Source organism: Vulpes vulpes, chromosome 5, assembly GCF_048418805.1.
Source record: "Vulpes vulpes isolate BD-2025 chromosome 5, VulVul3, whole genome shotgun sequence".
NCBI lineage: Eukaryota > Metazoa > Chordata > Mammalia > Carnivora > Canidae > Vulpes > Vulpes vulpes.
The window spans coordinates 113,491,037-113,513,288 of record NC_132784.1 but is presented as its reverse complement, the minus strand read 5'-3'; the positions used below and the strand labels follow the sequence as shown (position 1 = coordinate 113,513,288).

Below are 22,252 nucleotides of genomic sequence, written 5' to 3'. Positions count from 1 at the left end.
CATGGTGAGTAAATCGCAATGTTGAACATTCTCATAGCGCTCTTGGGCTCCTCGCCGCCCCCCAGTAGATCCAGGGACCCCAGGAGTCTGCAGACCCGGAATCCGGAGATCCGAGGGCAGGTCGGGGGCTCGATCACGCGGCCCAGCGTGCCACCTCCTGGCCAACTGTGGTGTTGCGTCTGGTTTCCTCTTCTAGGAAATGAAAGGAGCCGGTTAAGGTCGATGCCGCTGGTTTCAGGTGCAAACCAAAACAAGGAGACCGTCTGGTCACACAGAGAAAGCAGAGGGGAGATCTTGGAATCTTCCAGAACAGTTACAAGCCCGAGTTCCGGTCCTGCCTCTGGCCGCGTCGGTCGGGTCGCTTTGGTGTCCCGGCTGCAGCAGCCGCATCTTGACTCACAGGGGATGGAGCTCACACATCTCAGGGGCCAAATCCTTGTGTCCCTAAAGCACTGAGGGGCCCCCCAGAGCCACATCAGAGAGGCAGGGCCAAGACGGGCTCCCCTCCTTCCCTCTGATCTGGGGACTTCTCGTTTTGTCTCTTCATATACTAATTTTTAAAATGATGTTCTGATTTCAAAAAGAATCCCACAGCTCGGGATGCCTGGGGGCTCCGTGGGTGAGCGTCTGCCTTCTGCTCAGGGCATGACCCCGGGGTCCTGGGATCGAGTCCCGCATTGGGCTCCCTGCACGGAACCTGCTTCTCCCTCTGCCTGGGTCTCTGCCTCTCTCTCTGTGTCTCTCAGGGATAAATAAATAAAATCTGGCCAATCTGATGCACAAAAAAATTAAAAATTAAAAATTAAAAAAAATAAAAAAAGAATCCCACAGCTCTTGGTAAGTTCCCAGAAAGAGTCCGTCTCAGCAACATTCTCTATGCCTACGATATTGGAAGGTCCTGCACTATGAGCTACAGAGCCCCAGCCCCCTTCTCTTAAAGAACTGATGATCTCACTGGAATAAGACAAGCACATCAGCTACTCCTTCCTTTAAGAAAACATTTTTGCCAGATCAATCAGGGTATTTTTTGGTTTGTTTGTTGTTTTTATTTATTTATTTATTTATTTATTTATTTATTTATGTTCAATTTGCCAATATACAGGATAACACCCAGTGCTCATCCCATCAAGTGCCCCCCTCAGTGCCCGCCACCCAGTCACCCCCCCACCCTCCTCCCCGTCCACCCCCCCCCCAGTTCGTTTCCCAGAGTTAGGGGTCTCTCATGTTCTGTCTCCCTTTCTGATATTTCCCACTCATTTTCTCTCCTTTCCCCTTTATTCCCTTTCACTATTTCTTATATTCAATTGAGGTATTTTTTTCCATGGGATCATATCTCTGATTTTACGACACAAGTTAATGGCAGAGAAAATTCTTTTTATAGCCAGCCTCGCTGGAAGCCATCTCCACTGCAGAACGAGTGTTTCAGGAGCCTCTCGGGAAGAGCCCATCACGGAGCTGAGATCCTGTGTCACTGTGTACGTGTCCTCATGGGAGGCGCGTGGGATTTAGAGACTTTGTGAGCATTAATGATTGTTCTTAAGCAAAGTGTATAAGGCTCTGGGTGGCTCAACCCAGAAAATGGTCTCTATATCTACAACCTAAAATATCTTCGAAATTTCCCATTAGATGAATTTCCCATTCATCTTCATTCAGGATTCAAGTTGCTTAATATTTAAACATCTCTGTTAAAATGTAGGGAGGGGGGCGCCTGGGTCGCTCAGTCAGTTAAGTGTCTGAAGCTTGATTGCGGCTCAGATCACGATCCCAGGGTGGTGGGATCAAGCCCCACGTCCAGCTTCATGCTCAGTGGGGAGCATGCTTAGGATTCTCTCTCCCCCCGTCTGCCTACACCCCACCCCTCGAGATCACATTCTCTAATAAAAAAAAAGCATAGGGAGAAATTTACTGCTCAATGATCTAAATAAGGTAATAATAATAATATTATGAATAATTAGTATTGATTAAGTACTTACTCTGGCCCAGAAACTGTTCCAAGAGTCCAAGTCATTTAATCCTCACAACGTCCCCAGAAAGTATATTCTATTTTAATCTCCATTTTATGGAGGAGGAAACGGAGACACAGAGTCATTAAATAACTAAGGAGGTGATGACTGGCTGACACGGCTGACGCCCCGACGGGGATTGGACCAGCCCGCCCGCCCCACGGCCACTCCGCGAGAAGCAAGACGGCCAGATGGCGGCCAAGCCCTACGGACACCACGGGAAGGTTCTCACCCTTGAATTACCCTCGCGGTCGCGGGAGCTGCACGCCGGAGACTCAGGGCCCTGAGCTCTGAGACCCGCGAGCGGACAGTGCTGCCCTGCTAGACACGTCACACGGTGAACAGACCCAAGAACCGTCGCCCCAGAAACGTCCCGATTTCTGTCCTTCATCCCTTCTTGTAATACATAAGATTCGTCTTCTCCTGGAAAGCTGCGAGTAAATCTTATCGCGCCGCTCTTAGGAACAATACACAAAGTCACCCTTTGCTACCCCCGCGCGTGTCCCGGGGAGAAGCGGGAGGTCGTGACAGCCTGATGGGTCTTAGGGGGACCTTGGGCCCATAGAGGGCAAGGTGGCCAGAGGGCCCCCGAAGGGAAGGCATCTGTGAGTTGTTAGGCCCCAAGACAATACAAATACCCATCCCGAGCCAGCCCCATCCTTCAGGGCCCGACTACAAACCTTCCGTGATACTGAACAAGCCGCACAGACGTCGGGCCTCCAGGACTGGGGACATGGGCTCCCCTCAGCAGCCAAACCAAACACCGGCCACAGAATTTCTGGACAGGAAGGCTATGAAGGACCGGGTCTGACACCCCCGCCCACCACGTCCCTGGCAGACAGTCCCCTCCCGTCCCGTTGTCCAGAAACTAAGAGGAGACACGTCTGACTCAACCGACGGAGCCACCAGGTACCCCCAGACAGGCTGTTCGTACCGGGAGGTAGCACGGTTCTCCCGGCAACCTCCAACGCACTCATGTCATCCAACAGCCGAGCAGATAGTAAGTGTGGGGCCCAGAGACGACGGGGCGGCAGTAACGAGCGAGCGCCCGCCGCACCCCTGCGAGGGTGAGGGGCACACACAAGGCGGGGCCCGGGGCGCCCCGAAACTGTGGTGTGATTCCACACACAGGGCTCAGACGCCGCCAAACCGGACACCACCTTGTTTGGGGGTGCACAGCTGAGGGGGGAGACCGCAGGCAAAAAGCGAGGACACAGGAACCCAAAATTCAGGAATGTGGGCTCCTCCGGGGAAGCGGGAGAGGGATGCGGTTGGAAAGAACTTGCAGCACTAACGGGGCTCATGGGCATGAGTGTCACTGCTACCCTCGAAATGGCACGAATGCATGTGATGCACTATTCTGCATGGACAGTACGTCTCGAACAAAATTGTAAAATATTGGGCAGCCCTGGTGGCTCAGTGGTTTAGCGCAGCCTTCAGCCCAGGGTGTGATCCTGGGGTCCCGGGATCGAGTCCCACGTCGGGCTCCCTGCAGGGAGCCTGCTTCTCCCTCTGCCTGTGTCTCTGCCTCTCTGTCTCTCTAATAAATAAATAAAACTATTTTTAAAAATTGTAAAACATTAAAAAAAGACCTCAGGACACCTGAGTGCCTCAGTCAGTAAGCGTCTGCCTTCGGCTCAGGTCACGATCTCAAGATGCTGGGATGGAGCCTCGAGTCGAGCTCCCTGCTCAGCAGGAGCCTGCTTCTCCCTCTCCCTGCCTGTACTCATGCTTGCTCTCTCTCTCTCTCTCTCTCTCTCTCTCTCTGATAAATAAATAAAATCTTTAATTTTTTTTTGAAATACAAAAAAATTTTAAAAGACATCCCAAGGGATCCCTGGGTGGCACAGCAGTTTGGCGCCTGCCTTTGGCCCAGGGTGCGATCCTGGAGACCCGGGATCGAATCCCACGTCAGGCTCCAGGTGCATGGAGCCTGCTTCTCCTCCCTCTGCCTGTGTCTCTGCCTCTCTCTCTCTCTATCATAAATAAATTAAAAATTCAAAAAAAAATAAAAATAAAAATAAAAGACATCCCAAGCAGAAAACAAAGGAAATATATAAATGAAAATTTAACTTCTTGCAGATTTAAAGAATGTACCAGCTGACACAATAAAAGCCACTGAGGCCTGACCAGGGGTAGGAATATACATGCAGTGGATGCAGAGTGTAAAAACTCTACAGAGCACCAAAAAGAGAAAGAGAAGAAAATTGCAGTAGACAAATCTCAGTCATGAAAATACATGCAGAATTCCTAATTGCTTGTGTTTTAAATGAACAATTTGAGTGAGAGGTGTAGTATCAGGGCTCAACCTGTCAGGTACTGGTAGCGTTTGTAATAAACACACACACATAAGCTTCGGCATTAGAAAATCTCTTACTATAATGTATTAAGTTCAGAGAAAAGTCTCAGGGTAATAGCTGAAAACGCTGACAGTTCATTTGATCAAATTCAACATACTTTACCGATTTTAATAAGAAAGCAAAACATCAGTGACCGACAAAAGTATGTCTCCTTGGCAGAATGAAAACGTCTACTTCATACTTAAAAGTCAGACGCTAGAGGCATTCCTATTAACATCTGGTGTAATAGAAAGACGTCTGCTATCATGACCATTATTCGAAATTAATAAGAAGTCTTAGGCGAGTGTACGAAGGTAAAAACGAATAATTAGGAGATATACATGTTGGAAGAGAAGGCAAAATTATAATTTTTTGCGTAATTGCCTTAAAAATCGAGACAATTAACTGAAACATGATTAGTCCTAGAGAGTTCCTGTAATAGGTTCAACTGCAAAATAAACATACAAAACTTCATGGTAGTGATCATGACCTCAAACGCCTTCCAGCGGACAAAGTGACCAGAGCAGACTTCACTGGGTGGGGAGCTTCCAGACGATCGGGGGCAGTGGCTGCACATTTCGTTCAAGGGGGAAAGTGAGCCCACACTTGCCATTCTGATGGTTCAAGAGAATCTGTAAAACCAGCTTTCCGTATAAAAAATCCCAATGTCTAGGGACAATGGGGTGGCTCAGTGGTTGAGCGTTTACTTTTGGCTCAAGCCATGACCCCGGAGTCCCAGGATCAAGTCCCACGTCTGGCTCCCCGCATGGACCCTGCTTCTCCCTCTGCTTGTGTCTCTGCCTCTCTCTGTGTCTCTCATGAATAAATAAATAAAACCTTTAAAAAAAATTCCCGATGTCTATATGCTGATAACTAATGCAAAAATTATCTGGACTAAATGTGTCCAGAGGCTAGATGTGACTGTGGGCGTCCAGGTGCAACTTCTGTTCAGCGCCTTCCCGGATAATCCATCTGAAAATAAAATGGGAGCAAATGTAAGAGGATAATAATTAATTGATTTTTCACTTAGAGAAAGACAATTATCGTATGATTTCACTCATATTGGAATTTAGGAAACAAAACAGAGGATCATAGGGGAAGGGAGGAAAAAATAAGACAAGATGAAATCAGAGAGGGAGACAAACCATAAGAGACTCTTCATCATAGGAAACAAACTGAGAGTGGCTGGAGGGGAGGTGGGGAGGGGGATGGGGGTCACTGGGTGATGGGCATGGAGGAGGGTACGCGATGGGATGAGCACTAGGTGTTGTACAAGACTGATGATGAATCGCTGACCTCTACCTCTGAAACCAATAGTATACTATATGTTAACTAATTGGATTTAAATTAGAAAAATAAAATACATTTTGGAGGAAAAAATGATTAATTTTTGAATCGCTAACCATTTGAAATAAATTGAATTAAACTTCTACCTCTTATATGACACCCAATAAAGTCCACAGAGAAAGATTCAAATGTAAAAAATGAAACTAAACAGGCCCTGGGGGATCCCTGGGTGGCTCAGCAGTTGGGTGCCTGCCTTCAGCTCAAGGCATGATTCTGGAGTCTCAGGTTCGAGTCCCACATCAGGCTCCCTGCATGGAGCCTGCTTCTCCCTCTGCTGTGTCTCTGCCTCTCCCTCTCTCTGTCTCTCATGAATAAAGAAATAAAATCTTAAAAAAGAAAAGAAAAGGAAAAATTTTACCTTGATTATCTATACTTTTTAACCATCTTGAGTCAAAAAATAAAAGGTTAGTGGCAGACTGGAAAAAATATTTAAAACACGTAGGATCAATGTCCCTTATATAGAATGACTGGTCTTACAAATCACCTACAAGCTCCTCCAGAAATTATCAAGCACAGGATGTGGAAAAGCCAGTCCCAACATAAGAAATGTCAACGGCCATGAATATATGGTAGACATTCAGTCTCACTAGCAATTAAAGAAATACAAATTAAGCCGATTATATGACATTTTTCACTCTTGCTCTGACAAAGATTTTTTTTAATTGTTTTTTGTTTTTTGGGGGTTTTTTTGGTCCAGTTTGAAAAGGCATTCATTGTTGGTAGAAAGATACACAACATGTAGAACAGTTTGGCAATGTGTGTCAGAAACTTCGACTCGGTAAGTCTATTTCTGGAAGTTTCATCTAAGGAAATCAGAATATACACTAGATTTAGTTGCAAAATGTCATTACTGATAGCATAGCAGAACACAAAAACAAGTCAGAACAACGCTAACACTGACGGAGAAATAGCTCAGTTAGCACATCCACACTATGACACTCCTGGCTGTCATCTGAAGCCCAAAAAACTCTTGAAAAATATATTTTTTAAAAGATCTTATTTTTTTAAGTAATCTCTACACCCAACTTGGGGCTCAAACCCACAACCCTGAGATCAAGAGTCACATACTCCACCAACCCAGCCCGTAAGGTGCCCAGAAAAATATTTATTATTGAAAGATAGAACATTTTGCTTAGGGTTGCTTTTTAAAGTTTTATTATTATTATTATTATTATTATTATTATTATTATTATTATTATTTTAAGTAGGCTCCACACCCAGCAGGGAGCCCAATGTCAAGCTTGAACTCACAATCCTGAGATCAAGACCCGAGCTGAGATTACGAGCAGGATGCTCAACTGACTGAGCCACCCAGGCGCCCCTTAAAGCTTATTTTTATTTTATTTTTATTTCTTTAAATGTTTTATTTATTTATTTGTGAGAGACACAGAGAGAGAGGCAGAGACACAGCCAGAGGGAGAAGCAAGCTCCATGCAGGGAGCCCAACATGGCACTCAATCCCAGAACCTCAGGATCATGCCTTGGGCTGAAAACGGATGCTTAACCACTGAGCCACCCAGGCGTCCCTAAAGTTTATTTTTAATTAAATTTATTTTAAATGAAAACAAATAGAGTTAGGTTCATTTTAATTTTAAACTGTGTGACTTGAAACAACACCGTCGATGGAGAGATGAGAAAGGATACTCCCCTGGGGGTTACCTCTGGATTGTGCACTTCGAATTATCATGTTCCAAATTTCTTTTTAACATTCTGCATGTCTGTAATGGATGTATCGTTTGATTTAAAAAAAAAAAAAAAAGGAAAATTTTATTTTAAATGAGAAGATAAAGGAAGGTGAGGTCCCCGGAGACTCAGTGATTACTACAGTTACTGGGTTGTGCTGGAGGAGCTACGCATGGTTCATATGGCTCAGTTTGCCGTGCGTGTATCAACACACAGACCGCAGGGAAGCAGCAGGCTCACCTTTCTTCTTGTGTTTTGCTTGAACTGCTTTTAAAGGAAAGTCATTATGCTAAATACCGGCAAAGAGAGTCACTCCAGAAATACGCAAAGGGCCGGAAAGACAACTTAGGCGGGCTTTAGCGTAACCCTCTGAAAAATTAAAATTTTATTGCAAATAATCCACAAAGTGGGTTTTCTGCATGTGGTTTATTAGAACCGCCTGCCTGTGCCTGGTTTATCCACGGCAACTTAATACCGCTACCGGACCTTATACAAATATTTACAGGCCCAGGGAGAGATTTATTGGCAGCCTCGGCCTTCCTTCTAGGCCCAGTAAACGGGGAGTTCCTGCCAGCCCCTCAAGTACACAGAGAGGTTAGAGAGACTCTGCCAAAGATTTGGGCAAGGAAAAGTGTGGCGCTGGGAAGGGTGTGACATGGTGCAGAGGGGTCTGAGAGTGGATTCACAAATAAAAATGCAAGTGACCAAAGTAAACCGAGTGGTACATGTGGAAGCTACAAATTAAGAGGCCGCGCTTTTTTTTTTTTTTTTTAAGATTTTATTTATTTATTCATGAGAGACACAGAGAGAGAGAGAGAGGCAGAGACCCAGGCAGAGGGAGAAGCAGGCTCCATACAGGGAGCCCGACGTGAGACTCGATCCCGGGACCCTGGAGTCACGTCCTGGGCTGAAAGCGGATGCCCCACCGCTGAGCCACCCAGCATCCCCAAGAGGCCGCACTTTAAAAGCAAAATGCCACTCTCCGACCCGACTGACCGCTTCCTGTCCCTTTTGCCCGCCCTGCCCAGCGAGGCCCCTCGGGGGGAGCACCCTCCCCGGCGAGCCCTCTCGCCCGGGCTGGGGCCACCCTGCCACCTCTGGCTGACTCCCTGATCTATTCCTGCCCCGACTCCCTGCGAAGACTTCTGACATCTCCGGCTCCACAGGGGGACTCGTGCTGGCCCCCCCTGCGCCCCGCCAGCCCCCGGCCTCCGCCCTCCCGGCTCAGGGAAGGGCATCTCACCCCCGGCTCCCCCCGCCAATGCCTGGCGCTGCTTTGCCACCTCCCTGTTTCGCCACCTGCCATCGGTCCTGTCTCCGAAGCCCAGGCTCTTCTCACCGTCCCCGGCGCTAATGACCACCCCGACCCGGGCCACCCTCACCTCTCATCCGCGTGGCCGCCATAACCTCCAGGTGGGTCTTTCTAGAACACGCCTCCACCCAGTCGGCAGAGGGAAATCCGGCCCACGGCTTTCCTCTGCGCGTGGGGAAGCCCCTTAACTTCTCGCCGTGGGCCGCGGGGTCCGCGGAGGCCCTTCCTCGGCTCCCACTCCTGCAGATCATTCTCGGGCCCCACGGGCTTCCATTCTACTTCTGGGGTTCCACGGGCACCCCGCACTCCTGTTCCCTTCGGGTGAAACTTGTCCCGCAGCACTTCGCCCCATTCCTATTAGATTTCCACGCGGAGAGGAATCGGAACCGGCACCGAGGGCACTTCCTGGGTGACCGGTGATCGGAGGCCGGGGCTGCTCGGCCTTCCACTCTCCCGCACAGGGCACCTGCTCCGAGCCAGCCGTGGCCGAGCCTGCCGTCAACACCACCAAGGTCTCCTGTCCTGGGGGACCCATCCCCACAGTCATCTTCTTGCCTGGAAATGTAAAACCCCGACCTAAAGATCAGGAACTGGAGGTCCCCTTGGACGTCCCCGAGCTCCTGGTTCCTCGCCCTGCAGACTTCCGCGGTCAGCTTTTTCCTGGGAGTGGATGCATGTCCTAGTCTCTTCTGGAATAAGGCCCCTAGCTAAGGGGCTTCGAGGAGAACAACGGCAAGACTCCATGTACCTGCCTCGTCTGCTTCCTGGAGCCCAGCCTCACAGGACCCTTCTCTTACCAGTGACCCCTGGCTCCCAGGGACCTGGGGCCTAAAGTCGGCATCAATGTTGCCTTAGAGCAATCTGCTCGTTCTCTCTCTCTCTCTCTCTCTCTCTCTCTGTCCTGGCACCCCCATGACCCCAGGGAACTTCTCTCCAGCATTCTTGAGGCTGGACTCGGTCCTGCCCGATGTTTGCTTACAGCCCTGCCCCCTGCGTGTATGTGTGCACAGAGGGGCCTCACGCATGCACACCTGTACGCCTGAAGGCTGGAGAGAAACTGCTCTCCTGGGAGGGCCTCGCCTCGCCTGCCCTCCCCCGGTTACCTTCTTCCTCCCTCATTGTGGGCCTGACCTATGGGCCATCACCAGGGCCAGAGGGCTTCACTCCTTGGAGCTCAGGACCCCCTTCAATGAAGGCTTACAGATATTTTCCACCAAAATACGGGTGCACACACATACACACAGACACACACACCATCCTCCTGCAACAGTGGTTCCTAGTTTCCTGATTAAGAATCACTTGACTAAAAAAAATAAATAAATAAATAAATAAATAAATAATAAATAAATAAATAAATAAATAAATAAAGAATCACTTGACTAGGGCAGCCCGGGTGGCTCAGTTGTTGAGCATCCGACCTCGGCTCAGGGCATGACCCCGGGGTCCTGGGATCGAGTCCCGCATCGGGCTCCCTGCATGGAGCCTGCTTCTCCCTCTGCCTGGGTTTCTGCCTCTTTCTGTGTGTCTCTCATGAATAAATAAATAAAATATTTAAAAAATAAAGGATCACTTGACCTGGAATAGTGATTCCATACTGCCCCCCCCCCCTCGCCGCCCGTGCACACACAGCACCGTTAATTCCCACTCCCTCTGGCTGTCAGTGGCTTGTCTGCACTTTTGTTGCCAGAGCTACGGATAAAGGAAAGCTGGTTCCTTCCTCCTAGAGTTTACAATGCTGAGAAAACACACACACACGTGCACACATGTGCACACACTCACCCCCCAACAATTACAGGCAGCCACGCTTCCGAGTCATTAAAAGCTTCCCCGTTAGGGCGCTTCCCTGGGGCAAACACTAAAATTTCCTAGATTACAGCGGATCTCACACAAGTGGGCTTTGAGCGCTGCTTCCCGTCGCGGGGAGGCGTTCCCCGACCCCGATGGAGATTAGGCACCTGCCAAGCCTTATCAGCAGCGGACTGAGCGGGAATCTCTCGAGTGGGTTCTTTCCTGGGAAGATGATCACAGTGATGAATCCCATCCACTTTCTGTTGTCGATGTCAGAAGTCGGCGTTTCTGGCCTCGTCCCCAGGTCCTAGGGATGCTGACGGTTTGAAACCCGCAGCTTCCCATATACTGACCTGCCTTCCAGCTAGGAGAGAGCTCCGGAAGCGTGGGAATGTTTGGGGTGCCTCGTCCAAGCTAAATTAGAGTGAGGGAAAGAAGGAGGGAGGAGAAGATGGAAAAGAAGACAGACCGGGTGGAGGCAGGGGAGAAAGCCGCACGGAACCCGAGGCAGCGGGGACTGGACGGGGAGCCCTCCTGCCCACCGCGCCCGAGGCTCAGGATCGCCCCTGAGCCCCTACGGCTGCTCCTCAGCCCGGTGGGCTTCCTGGTGGAAGCTTTCATTTTGGTCGGTTATTTGCTTTTCAATGGCGCCCACAAGGTCTGGGGCAGGGTTTCTCCATCTGGGCACCGCTGACATTTGGGGCCAGATGCGTCTTTGTCGTGGGGACCGTCCTGTGCGCGGAGGGCTGCTGGGCATCCCCCGCCTCTGCCCTCCAGAGGCCGGTGGCACCTCCCACTTTAACAACGACGAGGCTGCCCCTGGCTGAGAACCCCTCAATCGAGGAACAGTTTTAGCGGGACAGGTTCAGGTTCCAACCGCCGCTCCCTCCCTTGGGAGCCTTTGACCCTGAGAAAACCCACCCTTCACCTGAGCCTGTATTCTTGTCGGCAAATACTGTTTTTCCCAAACAGTTGTCCTGAGAATGAAATCTGTGAAAAGCATAGAGGTTCCCGACGGGCTCTCAACAAACATTTCTCCCCTCCCAACTCCAGCTTCATTTACTTAACAAATATTTGCTGAGTGCTTGGGCAGTGTGCGAGGACAGGACGGAAACGCAGCACCCGGCCCTGTCCTCCCGGGGCCGACGGACTCACAGGCAAATGACCGGCACCCGGGACGGCGCAGGTGCAGTAACGGAGGTGCTTGCACATCCTGCCGCTCCGGCCGCGTTTCCTTCTCCTTCAAGGCTGACCTCTGGCCGTTAGCTCGCGGTCCTGCCTCCCGAGGGAGGAAGGCGCCTCGGAGTCGGGTCTTGAAAATTGGGGGCACCACAGAGGCTTAGAAACAGCAGGGCCAAGGTGATCCCTGGGTGGCTCAGCGGTTTGGCACCTGCCTTTGGCCCAGGGCGCGATCCTGGAGTCCCGGGATGGAGTCCCGTGTTGGGCTCCCAGCATGGAGCCTGCTTCTCCCTCTGCCTGTGTCTCTGCCTCTCTCTCTCCCTCTCTCTCTCTCTCTATGTCTATCATGAATAAATAAATAAAATCTTATTTTAAAAAAACTTTAAAAAGAAACAGCAGGGCCAAGGCCAAGGGCGGGGGCCTCTTCAGAAACCCCGTTACCCTGTGGGCTGGAGGGAGGGTGACAGGGAGGAAGCGTCTTCACTTCCTGGGCTCTGTCTTGCAGGCCAGGCGGATTCCCCCAGTGCTGCTCTCAGGAGGGGGACAGGATCCGACCTGCTGGCAGCAGAGGGAGGACAAAGGAGAGGAGCCAGGGCAGGTGGGAGAGCCGGGGAGCAAGACCAGGCAGGAGCCACTGATTCCAGACAAGTGAGTGACAATGAGGCTCCAGGCCATGGGCCCGCAAGGACCACAGTGAGATGCCAGGAGACGCGGGCACCTGGGAATGTCGCACTGACAGGAGTGAGTGACCCATTAGACGGGGAGGCGGGTAGCAACTGCCGTCACCTGTCACCATGTGGAATTCAGGACTTGCAAAATAAAACACGGTCGAATCAGATGAGATCTAGTCTTGCCGTTAGCGAGCTGTTTGGCCTTGGAAAGTCGCTGTTTCTGAGCTTCCATGTTCTTACTGTAAATTAGGAGCAGGAATAGCCTCTGCTCGCCCATGTCACCGATCACAGGACTGCGGCGCCACTCCGTGGCTCTCACATAGCGTTTAATAGGGTGCGTTTCTGTCTTTACTGCTAACTTTTCAAGAGCATGGACTTACTCGTCTATTATAAGACCTGGCAAGGCCCGGATCTCTACATAAAATTGCCTAAAAATAGAGAACAGAGGTTAAAACTTGCCTTTGAGAAACGAACTGAGCTTCCAATACCATGCTCCACGTTATTTTTACATAGTCACTGTGTCATTTCATTTCATGTCACAGACAAAACAATTAGCAGTGTGCCTGTGCAGCTAGGAATACCCTGTTAGTCCGGGTTTTGTTCGGGTTAAAGAATACAAACGCTTGTTTTTGCTAAATGAATGGTTCTGGATCAGCACTGAAAAAATGCTGATGTGCTTCTGATGCTTCCGACCCGGGGAGGAGACACACGCTTCCACCAGCAGCGCGGAGCCTTGGACGAGGTCACCACGTGAGGGAGGACGGAGAGCCAGCCCAGGGGAATGGGCTCAGGCAGAGGTTGGGCCGGAACCAGACATCTGAAAGTGCTGCACACTTTCAAAGACCTAGAACCAAGGTTAGGAGGAACAAAGTAATAGTAGCGGGTAGTTTAGACAATCATTTAGTATATTGACTGGCCGTTAGACTGGGGGGGGTGGCGTTCATTGAGACCCAAAGTGGCTCGTTCTTTAAATGCTCGTGAACAGAGGCAAGGAGGAATGGCTCATTCCGTGCCAGCATCGGGACGTTAACCCACTTAATCCGCGCACGAAGTTCCCTGAGGATTATGGTTTTGTCCCCATTTCCCAGACGGAAAACCGGTCTGCCCGGATTAAAGAAGCTCGCCCCCGGTCGCACACTGGAATTTGAACCTAAGCTGTCCGAGTCCAGGCTCTGGCTTGCCACACTCAGTCGTGACTTGTAAACGTATGGACCGCGCCACGGACACTGCGACAGCAAGAGGCCTAACGGCGATCACTTACCTTCTGGAAATCACGGTCATGTAACCTCCATTGTTCAATTGACTGCAGCGGGCTAACACACGGTTCAGCTGATCCCCTTCTTAGACGAGGCCAGGGAGAGAAAGGGCACTGCAAAGTCAAGAGTCACTAGGAAATGATGCGATTTGGATGTGAAGGGGGTTGTTAAAGGTCTGGAATTACTGAAAAGTCTGGGAATAATAGGAGCTTCTGCACACGTGCAAGAGCGTGGCCCCTCAAGTAAATACAAGATCAAGAGGACACGCTGGCAAGACATTGGTGAGAGTGCTGAGCCCCATTCACTTCGCAGTTATCTCCATCTCCTGGGCCTGGCACTTGGGGAAAACCCAAAACATAACATTATGAACAGAGTAGGGCAGGCAGGCAAAACTCACGCCAAATTCCAGCCCTGCCACTTAGCAGTGACTCATCCGATCTTGGAGCCTCTTTGTCCATCAATAAAATGGGATCACAAATACCAACTGTAAAGTGTCGCTGTGACAAGGAACCAAAGCCATATACACGTCTACGGTGGAATAGGAGCCCAAATCAATTAATCACGAAAGGCCACAACGTACCATCATCAAGCTGTAGAGTCAGTCAATCAGCTATTACCGGGGCAGAGGTGGATATGAGCAACCTAAACGCATGGAGTCTCGTATCTAGAAAGCTTCCCAGGGATGATTCCTGCCCTGGGTTCTCCTAGGAGGAAGACAGAAAGACTTGCAGAGAATTATTTGTTCAACTTTGGTGGAAGGTAAATCCCTACAGTTCTTAGTTTTAAAGACCAGGAGAAGATCCAGACTTCTTACTTACGGGTTATAAACACAAAATAATTGGGAGAAAGTTGAAAATGGTCAGGGTGTTTAAATTACATTAGATAACAATATTATGGTTTTGTAAGAAAGGACTATTTTAGGGTGGGACCAAAGTGAGGCGGCTGGGCAGGGGTTCGCAGCTCTGCGGCAACCGGGGCATACAACGGCCTCACGGTGCCCCTCATCGTGATGAGCGTGTTCTGGGGCTTCGTCGGCTTCTGCGTGCCCTGGTTCATCCCTAAGGGTCCCACCCGGGGAGTTACCATCACCATGTTGGTAACCTGTTGAGTGTGCTGCTATCTCTTGTCACAAAGAGAATTCGTCTAGATGCAAAATCAACTCCAAACCCAGACCGCCTTCTTTGACTTGCCTGTTTGGGCCATCAGCTGCCTTAAACAGTCACACCATATTTGAATATCTTATTCTACAATGCAGTATTTTTTTCCTGTTGCCTTTTTTTTTACATTTTGATGAATTATGTGCCTACTTAACCTAAACTGTGCTGACTCTGTAAAATGTTTATGCACTCTACTGAGATAGAAGGCGCTATTCTTCTGAGAAGCACATTGCTCTCTCCTTGGATCCTATGAATTTGAAGATGACTCCTGCCTGGTCACAACATGGGAATCAGCAAAGTGTTTAAAAACTGTCAAGAGACAAGGCAGTCAGGAGGGGAGCATGTTCAGAGGGAGTATCTGTCCCAACAGAATTACACCAAAGTATATTTTCTGGATGACTTTCTTATTTCTGCCATCTACTGAAATAAATTATTTTTTGGCTTTCTGTGGAAAAGAAAGAAAAAAAGAAAGGACTATTTCTAGGAGCTGCATGGTGATGCATTTACTGAAAATTCAACGATGTCTGCAACCTCACGTGGTTCAGAAAAAGTTATATATACAAATAAATAATAAAAATAGCGTGTATAAAAAAATAGGGCAAAATGTTAATTGTTGAATTTCGATGGTAGGTTTATGGGTCATGTTTAAAATTATTCATAATAAAGCACTGGGGGAAAAAACAAAAACACAGTGTTGCATTTAGAGACTGTCCCACGTGAAATTTTCCATCTTCACTCATTGTACCGCTGGCTGGGGCTGGGTGGTAGTGCAGAAAAGTAACTGAAAGACAAGTTCTATACAACTTTTGAAAACAATATTATGTCAGAGTCATCCAGCCAAATCCTAAGAAGTCAGTACCTAAAATCTATGGTTTTAGGGCGCCTGGGTGACTCAGGAGTTGAACATCTGCCTTTGGTTCAAGTCATGATCCTGGGGTGCCAGGATCGAGTCCTGTACCGGGCTCCCTGCCTAGAGCCTGCTTCTCCCTCTGCCTGTGTCTCTGCCTCTCTCTCTCTGTCTCTCACGTATAAACCAATAAAATCTTAAATCAATCAATCAATCTATGGTTTAGAGAGATTCTTGGACTGTGGGTGGAGGGGGGTGGTGAGTATTGGCCTTTCCGATGAATCTAATCCAGGTAATTTATCTAGAGATATTTAAGGACCACATTTTGAAGACATTAAGGCAACTACTGAAAAAATAAATTACAGGGTCCTCTTGGAAATAAGGCACAGTCCTACACAATTTTAAGGTATTCTTAAAGAACTAATAAGGAATCCAAAAGGACTACAAGTGGGGGATCCCTGGGTGGCTCAGTGATTTAGTGCCTGCCTTCAGCCCAGGGCGTGATCCTGGAGTCCTGAGATCGAGTCCCACGTCGGGCTCCCTGCAGGGAGCCTGCTTCTCCCTCTGCCTGTGTCTCTGCCTCTTTCTCTCTCTCTGTGTCTTTAATGAATAAATACATTTTTTAAAAAATTCAAAAGGACTACAAGTGAAAAGAAGACAGAGTTTATAAAACCAGAAAAAAAATGAAAAAAAAATAAAGTCCTCAAGAGACAAATTAAAATCATTTCATGAATTAATTTATAAATGTTTTGCAGCATATGAGCTACAAATACTCTACAGCTTTTGAGAAATGCCTACAGTTCTTTGGTAGAGAATTTCCTGCAGGGCAGCTTATGCATTTGAAGCTCTCAAAAAAAAAAAAAAAATAGCAAAAAAGCTCTCCAAAGACCCAGCAGAACTCTACTGACTTCTAAGAATATTGTAACATTCTGAGAACATTAAGAGAATGATCTAAAATGTGGAAAACGAAATAAATAAATAAATAAATAAATAAATAAATAAATAAATAAAATGTGGAAAACGTTAGGGGCACCTGGGTGGCTCAGTCAGTTAAACATCCAACTCTTGACTTCAGCTCAGGTCATGATCTCAGTGGTGAGATCAAGCCCCTGGTTGGGCTTTGCACTCGCATGGAAACTGCTTGAGATTCTCTCCCTCCTCCTCCTCCCTCATAAGTACCCTCTCTCACTTTCTCTCTCAAGTAAATAAATACATAAAATCTTTTTAAAAATAATAATAAAACATGGGAAATGTTTAAAGTCTTATTTGGAACATTAAAAATTAGAAGCAATTTTAAAGGTTTAACCATGGAAGAGTAACACGTTTACAACATGAATATCCATGTCATGGAATGTTATTCAGCGATTTCAATGTAAGGAGTAAGCTGCTACAAAAGAAGAATATTAAAGTAAACAGGATTATGAAATTAAGAAGGGAATATACTGATGACTATCTAAAACACAGGAATACCAAAAAGACAATTATACTGGGAATCTTGCACGATACCACTACACCGGTGGCGCTGATAAGACAATTATATCGGGATGCTGGAATTGTTTCCCACCCTCTTCCCACCAGCTGTACAAAAAAAAAAAAAAGTAAATATTATAAAAGAATGAAAAAAAATGGTAAGAATGCCATGGCTGGAAGGCCACTAGTGAACAATCATATACAAAGAGCTCTCAAGATAAGAGCTAATGTAGGGTATGAGACTAGATGCTGTAAGAAAAGTCACTGTCCTCAACAATTAATGCTCTCTGCTATTTTCACCTAACAACAACCCCTGCAAAACCACCCATTCTTCCCTTCTTTCTAATGGCAGGTCCCAAAAGGTAGCCATCAAAGAAGTGCTGCCTGTAATAGCACTCTTATTTATGTTCAGCCTATACACATCTTATTCTCAAAGTCTTTCTTGGCCTAAACCAATATGAAATATTGTACTTCTCTGAGGCTGTTTTTGTTTTTTACTGTGAAAGAACAATGTTGCTAAATTACTCATCTTTTAAAACCACAATCATAAACTCAAACTCCTATTATTGCTATTGCATTTTAGAGTGCTAGGAAGTCCCCAACCAAGATGGGCTATGTTAAAAAAAAAACTGTTTTACATTGCTTGTTTGAAACTTGTTACACAGACCTGTGGCACTGAGTTAAGTATATGGCACTTTCCTTACGATTCCAAGAAAATATTTGAAAAAGTTTCTGTTTCCTTGAAGGAAGATCTTAGTTGAAAGACAGTTTCTACACAAACTTGTTAACTAAGTATGTGGCACTTTCCTTATGCTTCCACGTATACATTTGAAAGTGTTTCCATCTGCGTGAAAGATGTCAGTTGAAAGCACTTCTTCCCTAGAAATATTATAGTAACACAGGAAATGGATCTGCTCACCAAAGCCTCCGATTTCCACATTCTCTCCCTCAAGTTCCTGGTCTAAAAGACTAATGTCTACTTAGGATGCTTCTTAGGCTTTCCCGAGCCTCCACATAAGTCTTTAGTCTCACCATGGAATTTTCTTAAGTGGGGTATTTTTAGGCTGGGAAATGCCTTACTAACAATTATATTTTGTACCACTTAAAATCTACTAACTTTCATTTTCATAATATATGTGACATTTGATTAACTTAAATTCCATATGAAAAATACTCTACAGGCAATCAGAAAATTAAAAACAAAGAGCTATAAGAGAACACTAAAGTGTCCCTAAAGTTAGTGGACTACAAATATCAAATATCAAAAGCAAGATGCTATTTTAAAATATGTAATGACTTAAGTTTGACGATGGGTGAATTTTAATTGAATCCTTTCTGTAAAAAACCAAATGGTATTCTAATGCCACTAAGTGCTGAAAAATTAAATAATCAAATATGTGAAACATGATTACAATTTAAATTTTTGGCCTCTTTTTCTAAGCCCCCACTTTTAATACAGAATGAACTCTCCCATCCTAAGCACAGTGGTATTATTTGACACTTGACATCTAAAAGCTGCACATTAGGATCAGTCTTGGAATTTTCACAGCTTTGGAGAAGGATTTAAGAAGAAAAAGCTTCCAACTGCAATAAAGTGTAACTGGTACAAATACCGGCTTAGTTCTTAGGTCTCTGACTACATTCCTCTATTTCTCTACAAAAATCTTTTAGCATCTGATAGTTTCATCAGACTTCCCATTTTTAAACAAGTAACTTGACTTCCCATCATGTCCCGGATAAATGAGTCTGAAGATTTCCTGAAGGCAGACCTCAATCACTGAGTCCCCTTTACAAATAAGGCAACCGTGCCTTTTAATTTCTGTTGGAAAAGGGTTGTTGTTGTTGTTGTTGTTGTTGTTTTTAAGATTTATTTATTCATGACAGAAAGAGAGGCAGAGACACAGGCAGAGGGAGAAGCAGGCTCCCTCTGGAGCAGGGAGCCCGGCTCCCCGTCGGGCAGGGAGCCCAACGGGCAAGGAGCCCGACGCAGGACTCTATCCCGGGCCTCCAGGGTCATGCCCTGGGCCAAAGACAGGTGCTAAACTGCTGAGCCCACCCCCCCCCCGGCTGCCCCAGAACAGGGTTTTACGCTCCACACTCAATGTTCAGTAGGGCGCACAGCGATGTTCAAAAATGTTTTCCAAGGCTCTGTTCTGGTCCACTGGGGACAATCAGAATGTAACAACACGGGCAGAAGAACCGGACCATACTCAGTCACATTTGACTCTCTCCGCCGGGGGTTCCTCCTTGTAATGGGAAATGATCTGAATTAGGATGCAACAGTTGATGAGGAAGAAGAACAAACCGGCCAACCAGATTAACAGAAAGGTGTTCTTTCCCTGGAACTCGAGGAGATAGGCGGGCGCCAGCCACAAGGCCTGCCCGAGGAACCACAGCACCAGGAGGCCGGCGGCGCGTTTCCAGGGCATCCTCACCTGCGGCATCACAAGGGGCAGCAGGCAGAGGTACCAGAGGAAGTACTGGGAGGTGCAGACCTTGTTGAAAGTCACGAAGATCGCCGTGTGCAGGAAACAGCAGAAGGCGAGGTCCCTGTAGTAGGCCAGGGACGCGGCCGAGAGCAGCAGCAGCTGCGGCAGGAAGGCGGCGACGCCCAGCGAAGGGCTCCACGGGCTCTCGGCCGTCAGGTACAGCATGTAGAAGTAGGGCGAGAAGTTGTGCCGGATGTCCCGCCTCGTCAGGTGGTACAGGTAGGTGTGCTCCAGGAACTCCCAGCCGTAGCGGCGGTAGAAGCCGAGGCTCAGGGCGCAGAAGGTGAGCCCGGCCACCCCCGCGAACAGCAGCACCGCGCGGCTGCACAGCGCCCGGAGCAGCGCGGACACACGGGCGCGGCGGGGCGCGGGCGGGGGCGCGGGCGCGGGCGGGGGCGCCCCCCGCTGCAGGTGCAGCGCGATGGGCAGGATGTAGGTCACCGGGTACAGCTTCAGGTGCACGGCGAGCCCGTAGGCCACGGCGGCGCACGCCAGCCGCCCGCGCGCCAGCAGGTACAGCGCCGCCAGCACCAGCGCCGCCACCAGCGCGTCCGCGTTGCCCCGGCTGGACACCGCCATGGGGAGGGGGTTCAGCAGCCACAGGGCGCAGTAGCCGCAGGCCCCGCGCCGGCCCAGCCCGCGCAGGAGCAGCAGGCGGTAGAGCGGCCAGGCGGCCAGCAGGTCGCAGCTGATGAACAGCAGCTTCCCGAACGGCTCGCACAGGTGCACGTTGGGCGTCAGCAGCCAGGCCAGCAGCGGCGTGTAGCGGTAGGTGGCGCGCAGGTACGGGGAGCGGCCCTGCGACAGCAAGCGCGCGGCGTCCGTGAACACCCGGTAGTCCACGTCCGTGTAGCGCACAGGCAGCGCCCGGTCCTGGAAGGCGCCGTACAGCACCAGGGCCACGCGCGCCACGAAGGCCACGCCGAACACCCCGGCGGGCCGCACCCGCAGGCTCAGGGCCCGGCCCATCACCGACCCGCGCCCGCCCGCCCGCCCGCAGACCCGAACCACCGCGCCGCGGCCGCTTCCGGCAGGGAGCCCCGCCCCGACACGCCCACGCCCCGCCCACGCCCCGCCCCGCTTCCGGGGGAGGAGCCACGCCGCGGTTCTCTCCCTCCGGATTGGCTTCCTGCGGCGGGGGCGGGACTTCCGCGTCTGGCCGCGGCGCCCCGCTGCTCTGCTCTGCTCCGCCCTTCCCGCCGCGGCCCCCGAGCCTGAGACCCCTGAGGGGCGTCCGGCCGCCAGCTGCGCAGCGCGCCCGCCAGCGGGGCTCCGGGGGGCGGCGGGCGCCCCTGTGTGCAGCCCCGGGAGCTGGCGGCCGTGTCCTGGCCGGCGGCCGTGCGGGGAGGGCGGGAGGGCGGCCCGAAAGGGGCCCGCAACGCGGCTGTCTGCTGCCCCGGGTCACAGGAGCCTCCCCGCCGCCCGCAGGCGCGCGACCCCTCGGGCCGCCCGGGTGTTAACGCCTGGAGGCGATCCGGGCGCCTCCACCTGACGCCCACCTGAGGCCCGCCGAGTGCCCACCGAGTACCCACCTGAGCGCCTGCCGAGTGCCCGCCGAGTACCCGCCTGAGCGCCCGCCGAGTGCCCGCCAAGTGCCCACCTGAGCGCTCACCAAGTACCCACCTGAGCGCCACCGAGTACCCACCTGAGCGCCCACTGAGTGCCCGCCTGAGTACCCACCTGAGCGCCAGCCGAGTGCCCGCCTGAGCGCCCGCCGAGTACCCACCTGAGCGCCCACCCGAGTGCCCACCTGAGCGCCCGCTGAGTGCCCACCTGAGCGCCCGCCGAGTGCCCACCGAGTACCCACCTGAGCGCCTGCCGAGTGCCCGCCGAGTACCCGCCTGAGCGCCCGCCGAGTGCCCGCCAAGTGCCCACCTGAGCGCTCACCAAGTACCCACCTGAGCGCCACCGAGTACCCACCTGAGCGCCCACTGAGTGCCCGCCTGAGTACCCACCTGAGCGCCAGCCGAGTGCCCGCCTGAGCGCCCGCCGAGTACCCACCTGAGCGCCCACCCGAGTGCCCACCTGAGCGCCCGCTGAGTGCCCACCTGAGCGCCCGCCGAGTGCCCACCGAGTACCCACCTGAGCGCCTGCCGAGTGCCCGCCGAGTACCCGCCTGAGCGCCCGCCGAGTGCCCGCCAAGTGCCCACCTGAGCGCTCACCAAGTACCCACCTGAGCGCCACCGAGTACCCACCTGAGCGCCCACTGAGTGCCCGCCTGAGTACCCACCTGAGCGCCAGCCGAGTGCCCACCTGAGCGCCCACCCGAGTGCCCACCTGAGCGCCCGCTGAGTGCCCACCTGAGCGCCCGCCGAGTGCCCACATGAGCGCCCGCCGAGTGCCCACCTGAGCGCCCACCGAGTACCCACCTGAGCTACTGCCAAGTGCCCACCTGAGCGCCCACCCGAGTGCCCACATGAGCGCCTGCCGAGTACCCACCTGAGAGCCTGCCGAGTGCCCGCCGAGTGCCCACCTGAGCGCCCGCCAAGTGCCCACCTGAGCGCCACCGAGTACCCACCTGAGCGCCCACTGAGTGCCCGCCTGAGTACCCACCTGAGCGCCAGCCGAGTGCCCGCCTGAGCGCCCGCCGAGTACCCACCTGAGCGCCCACCCGAGTGCCCACCTGAGCGCCCGCTGAGTGCCCACCTGAGCGCCCGCCGAGTGCCCACATGAGCGCCTGCCGAGTGCCCACCTGAGCGCCCACCGAGTAC

General features: G+C 50.7%; 1 protein-coding gene across 1 annotated transcript; it reads right to left on the bottom strand.

The window, feature by feature from the left end:
• Nucleotides 1-15,223: 15,223 nt before the first annotated feature.
• Nucleotides 15,224-20,578, bottom strand: PIGM (phosphatidylinositol glycan anchor biosynthesis class M). The gene has a single exon (XM_025986327.2). The coding sequence runs from the start codon at nt 20,508-20,510 to the stop codon at nt 19,263-19,265; it is 1,248 nt and encodes a 415-aa protein (XP_025842112.2). The 5' UTR covers nt 20,511-20,578; the 3' UTR covers nt 15,224-19,262.
• Nucleotides 20,579-22,252: the final 1,674 nt, after the last annotated feature.

Excerpts from the sequence above, each read along its gene's own strand:
- PIGM (XM_025986327.2), bottom strand. The coding sequence starts at position 20,510 with ATGGGCCGGGCCCTGAGCCTGCGGGTGCGGCCCGCCGGGGTGTTCGGC.